The sequence below is a fragment of the Hyposmocoma kahamanoa genome, unplaced genomic scaffold (assembly GCF_003589595.1).
Source record: "Hyposmocoma kahamanoa isolate Upper Pololo Valley unplaced genomic scaffold, ASM358959v1 100021, whole genome shotgun sequence".
Taxonomy (NCBI): domain Eukaryota; kingdom Metazoa; phylum Arthropoda; class Insecta; order Lepidoptera; family Cosmopterigidae; genus Hyposmocoma; species Hyposmocoma kahamanoa.
The window spans coordinates 3610471-3616470 of NW_020653200.1; the positions used below are offsets into that span (position 1 = coordinate 3610471).

Sequence of the window (6000 nt, forward strand, 5' to 3'; positions counted from 1 at the left end):
TTCAATAAAATAAATATTAAGTATTATTATATAAAGGTTCAAATCTAATCATACATGTGTGAAAATACACACATCAAAATGGCCTATGAATCAAGCACGTTTTTACTAATTACTGAAAATCAATTAACATCTATGGATTTTTTGGTCAATTTCATTTTCAAATTCAAGTTATAAAAATGACCATAAAATCGGTGTCTCTTTTTTATTTATTATAAACATAACAGAATTTACATGGATGTAATAATTTTAGTGTCCTAACAGTTTAGGTTTTACGTACACTGTCTCTGTACTCGTCATCTAGTAAAAGCACACTTTACATTTAACATTAAGTTGTAGTTATAAAGTAATCGAAAATATCAGATCTGCAAACACTGTTAATTTAATTGTAGGGTAAGATACAATGATAGCACTCAATTCAACCTACCCTGACCGATCGACACGCCGAGAGATTGCGAGAGCCTGTATTACAGTGGTGGGCAAAATTTAATTGTTCTGGCAATTAAAGATTGACAATTGATTAATTGTTAATTGCGAAACAGCAATTAACGATTGATCAATTGTTAGTTACGAGAACCGCAATTAACAATTAATCAATTGTTAATTGCGGTTCTAGCAACTAACAATTGATCAATCGTTAATCGCAAATATCTACAATTAACAATTAATCAATTTTCAATCTTTTCAATGTTTTTGATTAACAATTAACAATTAAAACTGACAATTATGATAAATTTATAGGGCATATGGGGGTGAGTTACGGCGTTGGTTGTGGGGGCCTGTTGGGGGCCTGCTGGGGGCAGGTTAGGGGGCCGGTTGGGGGCCCGGTTGGGGGCCCCGGTTGGAACCCCGCTTGGGGGCCCCAGTTGGGAACCCCGCTTGGGGTCCCCGGTTGGGAACCCCGCTTGGGGTCCCCGGTTGGGAGCCCGGTTAAGGGGCCTGATGGCTCCGAACCGGGCCTCCCAACCGAGCCCCCAACCGGGGCCCCCAAGCGGGGTTCCCAACCGGCCGGAATTGATTTTAATTGAAAATTTATACCATACACACGTACATTCACATACGCATAAATTGTAATTTATAACACAATTTATATATTATATATATAATATATACATTCACATGTGTGTATATAATCTATAATTACGTATGTGATGTTCTCTTAATGTTATTTTGTAATACATTTAAGAAATACAATGATACAATGCTTCTTTCACTTATTTTTACTATTTATTTTATTCATTTGTTGTTTGTCGTAGGTCGTTTATCACTTTAGTTGATGTTTTCAGTAAAGAGTGTTAAAACATAGAAGCGTTAAGGTATCGTTAGAAGAACTGCGTGTTTTTCTATCACGATTCCTGATAATTTGTAGATTTTTATTGAAATGATTTTCTGCTAGTAGTAGAAACTTTACCTGATCATGTATGGGTATCATAGAGCAATGACAAAAAAGTTCGTTGTAATCTTTGTGCTGGGCCCTAATTTATAGCTTTTGCAAGTTCTACTACAGGAACTAAGAGCATAATGAATTGTCGTCTCCCCTAGCGCCTTATACAAACTTAAAAGTGTGATGTACGGAATTGTATTTTACTATACTTATTTTGGTAAATACTGCTCATAATTTGTCACATACATAACTAACATGCTCAGTCCATTTACATCTGTCAGCTATTATTAAACATAGATACTTTAGCTTACGGAAGAGTTCAATTGAACTACAAGAAAAATTTCGCTGTTCAATGTAAAGGCAAGTGCCTTAAAGCTGTGCCACAAGTGTGATTATGCGCAATAAGTTTTAAATTTTTTTTCGCTTTTGGCTAGAACTTATGTACATCATTTTTGTTTTATTACTATTAAGCACAAGACCCGCATCATGAGACCACTTCGACAAGAGAGTGAAATCTGTTTGCAAATGAGATAAGGCAATGTCTAGGTCTTTGTTAGCAGCTAAGACATACGTATCATCTGCAAATTGATGTTAAAAAATAAATTTTCAGTAATTGTCAAAAACGTGCTTGATCCCCTACATACTTTTGAAGTGTGATTATGATTGCATACCCAAATATTCGTTCATATCATCGGGCGGTATGGGGCAATTGAACTCGCCCATAAGATCGTATAACTCGCGGAGGTACTCCAGGCGATCTTCCAAGCGATCGACGCGGGAGTTCACACCGTCGAGCATGTAATTAAAATCTACGAGCTCAGCGGCTGTTTCAGGTTCCTTGCTGATATCGTCATTAATTCCTTCAATTCCGCTTATTATCTCATCTATGCAATCACGGCCGATGCTACAAAAACAATCATTGCAATGTCGTTACATAGTGTACGAAATAACACAGAAACTTGTAGAACTTTGAAAACCATAAAAATGTAATCCTTATCTATACCGGCGCTAGAAAAGATCACACTTACTCTGGCGTAACACTGACAACAACATCAAATAATTTCCTAGGCATAGGACGGAACAGTTCCTGGAACGGCGACAGATTCAAAAACATTAAACCCAACGGCTGAAAGCTTACTACGTCTTCTATAGCCTCCATTTGGGCGTTCAGTTTGTTACATAGTTTCCTGAATTCGTTTACATCTCTCTCTTGTCTAATAATTTGAAGGTCCATCTCGCACGCTTCCCTGTATGCGTCCATGAAGATTCCCATACGCTCTAGGAACAACCAAACACATTCATAACCGTATGCGTGAGAATATGGTATAAAAGCAATATCATCCAACATTTTTTTATCTTGGTTCATGAGGAAATACAGATTTGGAGCATCTCCTGCTGACCAATCAACTGTTTTCCCCATAATAGTCGGTTGCACAAATATCTGAAGCGATTCTTCGTTCAAAAAATTATGGAATTTTCGCACATATTCAACCCAGTAGTTTGTTATTTTCTCCATGTAAGTAGTTATAATTTCCTGACTTGGATTCAATTCGATCTCGCCAGATGGTAAAACAAATGCGTCTAGTTGAAACAAAGCCCACTGCAACAATTCATTGAGATTACTTTAACAACCAGATGTGTTTTGTGCTACTACCTATTTTCATGCGTTTGATATACCTTGCATTTTTCAACAGGCCTTGGAAAGGTTTCAAGTACTTCGTCAAGCTCTTTTCCAGCGAGAAGGCTACGTTCTGGCGTGTAACCAACGTGGACTCGCAACATGTCCGCCATCATGTAGTTGGATCTCTTAGTAAGACGATATAACATATAATTCGTCATGTAATCGGTTAATTTTATGAAACTGAAATAGGATATTTATTTTTACATTACGAAATCACGAACGAAAGCTGTGGTAGCAACAAACGATATGCGTGCCAGATTTCGTAGTAAAATGTTATATCACTATTATTGTTAGTTGTATCTAATGATATTGGTTTATATCTATAAGTATTTAGAATGTGCATGATACCAAAATGAAGAAAACTTTTTATTACCGAGCCAGAAACTCGCAGTATTTTCGTTTATTAGCTTTTTCGGTGTAGGACATGCCGCCAGTGGGTTTGCCTCTAATTATTTGAAAGGGTGGTATATTTCTGTCATCATACACAAATCCTTGCAAGTAAAGAGCGGTGTGGCAGGATTGCGTGATCACATCCAACACAACCGTCCGAAATTCTATCAACTTCTCTCTCATGTATTCCACTTGTTTCAACTGAAATGTATGTGTATAAAATCTTGAAGTAAGCATTGTTTTATTACATAAATTAGTCTCAATCATCTTTATTAGCCGGATGACGTCTAGTGCCGTACTTATATCTACTGAATAAAATACTCCACACATGATACCATGTACCTACAGTTATATACGAACTGTATACTAAGAACACAATATGGTTTAACAAATTTACCTGAACTTCTATAAAGTAAAAGAATGCAGTGTCCATATCTCTGCTTAAATCTGCAAAACTTTTCATATACATTTCACAGCACATGGCTTGAATGCTGAGGAGCGCTTTTCCTAAAGCTGGCGTTAGGATGAATGTATTCTTAAGCAGTTTGCTTCGAAGCTTGCTATATTTTCGAAATAATATGGACTTTCGCCATACATAAAAAGCTTTCCAATATCGATAAACACGAAAAAATTTTATCTGGAAAAGGTTTTAATGTTAATAATATTTTAATGTTTCAATGTTTACAACTGAATAGTAGTTAGTATTTACGTCGGTTAGTTGAACGAAAATGGTATACTCTTCTTCCCAGTCTTCTATTTTAGTGAAAACCATTTCGTTGGTGTAATGAGTCACTCCGCAAGGGCTGATTGTTAAGAAATTCTTCTTATCTATTTGCTCGTAAGGAACCACCCTTAAATAAGAAAATTAGCACTTGTATTTAAGATTATTATCTAATATATACCGATTTTACAAAACTGTGAAGTAGACATAATGAGGCTTACTTCAAATAATACGGTGTGAAATAAACATTTTGCGGAGGAACAGCATACATCATGTAAAGAAAACCACATTCTGGATGTGTCCTGACGAAATTAATTACTTCTTTCTGTGAGGGGGTTTCAGGTTTAACTTTTAAGGGATCTGTGGTACTTTGCTCTTCATAATTGTCAGTATTCTCTGCTGACTCACGAATCTTAATTCTTTTCTTTTTAGCTGCAAATTTAATAGAAAACTTCTAGCTCAAAGCTGCAACCCTTAACTATTACTTAGCAGTCAAGAACGACATTTATTATTAGTGGCAAATTGTAAAAATTCATTACGCGCTAACATTGTCAATTGCAAATATTAATCATGAGCTAATATTGCAGTAAAAAAAACCGAGGTATCTACTGCGGAGGAACGCCTTAAGGCTGCCTTTCCACTAGAGATATGCGAGGTAGTGAGGCTGTGCGACGATGTGTAGCGGCGCTGTGGAACGGTGCGAGTTTTCCACCAAAGCTGTGCCTTGTAGCTAGGCGGTGAGAGGATGCGTTACGGACTCTTTTTCAGCTATGCGCAGGCGGGGTACGGTGTGGTGGGGTGAGAGGTGGTGATGTATCAGTGTCAGTTAGTGTCATACTTTCAGTAGCTCCAGTTTCCTGCACCGTTTTGTACACATTCCTCGCCCGCATCTCTCGCACACATCTGTCGCTATTTTGTATGTACATACAAATACTTAGCGCGCTAACCCTTTTCCACCGGAGCTGCGCTAAGCGAGGCCAGGAAAATGAAGTAATCCAATTGGTTTGATTTTTTCTTACACAACGCCTCGCTACGTCACACATCTATGGTGGATAGGCAGCCTAAGCAACTGCACGATACTGGCCAAACCAAACACTGCGCCTAAGGCCACGTTTTATTTATTTTTTGATATGAAAAATTTTGTTGTAAAAGTCTACCTCACCTAAGGTCACCATCTTTACTGTTAAGTGACTGATGATGTTACGCGGCTATCAAAAAACGCCTATTCCCTCTAGCGTAGAGTAGCCCAAGGTTGTAGTTTTCGGAAACAAGATGGTAGTGTAATTCCTCTGTCGTATGCATTAATTAGTACGCATATAGGAGGAAGGAAAGCGGTTCTGTGAATTGGTTGTATATTAACGACATAAGGTTGGGAGTGTTGTGGACTTTCTAGTCGACTGAAAGACGAACGATGAGGGTGGAGCTAAATTGTAAAGCTCTTATACTAAGCCCTTTTCGGCTGGGATCGAGATTTTGTAGCTTCCTACTCGATAAGAGGGTCGTGGCCAGGCCAGTAAGTATCTGACAGAGGGTCGCGGGCAGGTCAGTAAGTCTCTTTGATGTTCGCTCCACTGAGTTCAGGCAGCTAACTGGTATCGGGCAGAGCCGCCCCAATGGTAGCCTGCAGTGCTCCGTACACGGACAACGCGCTTGGTAGAGATTTAAAAGATGTTCTGGTTTAAATACTGCCTATGCTATGTGAAACGATGATTAGTTTTTGCCAAGCAGGCGACGTAGCGACCAAAATTTACTAGATGATAAGTCTAAACCAAGTAGTTCAAGGTCGGCACTTATAGACACAGGGTAGTCTGCTCAGTAGAGAAAGAT

The 6000-nt window shown here is 38.2% G+C and overlaps 1 protein-coding gene across 1 annotated transcript in view; it reads right to left on the reverse strand.

Moving 5' to 3' along the window:
- LOC113240311 (dynein heavy chain 6, axonemal) overlaps positions 1–5063 on the reverse strand; it is a 75775-nt gene extending 70712 nt beyond the window's left edge. Inside the window, exons 1-8 of the mRNA XM_026477588.1 lie at positions 4961–5063; positions 4395–4605; positions 4162–4303; positions 3850–4089; positions 3436–3653; positions 3059–3242; positions 2410–2981; positions 2053–2285 (exon numbers count right to left, since the gene is read on the reverse strand). Of these exons, the coding sequence (XP_026333373.1) occupies positions 2053–2285; positions 2410–2981; positions 3059–3242; positions 3436–3653; positions 3850–4089; positions 4162–4303; positions 4395–4605; positions 4961–5063 (1903 nt within the window). The remainder of the gene's footprint in view (positions 1–2052; positions 2286–2409; positions 2982–3058; positions 3243–3435; positions 3654–3849; positions 4090–4161; positions 4304–4394; positions 4606–4960) is intronic.
- Positions 5064–6000: the final 937 nt, after the last annotated feature.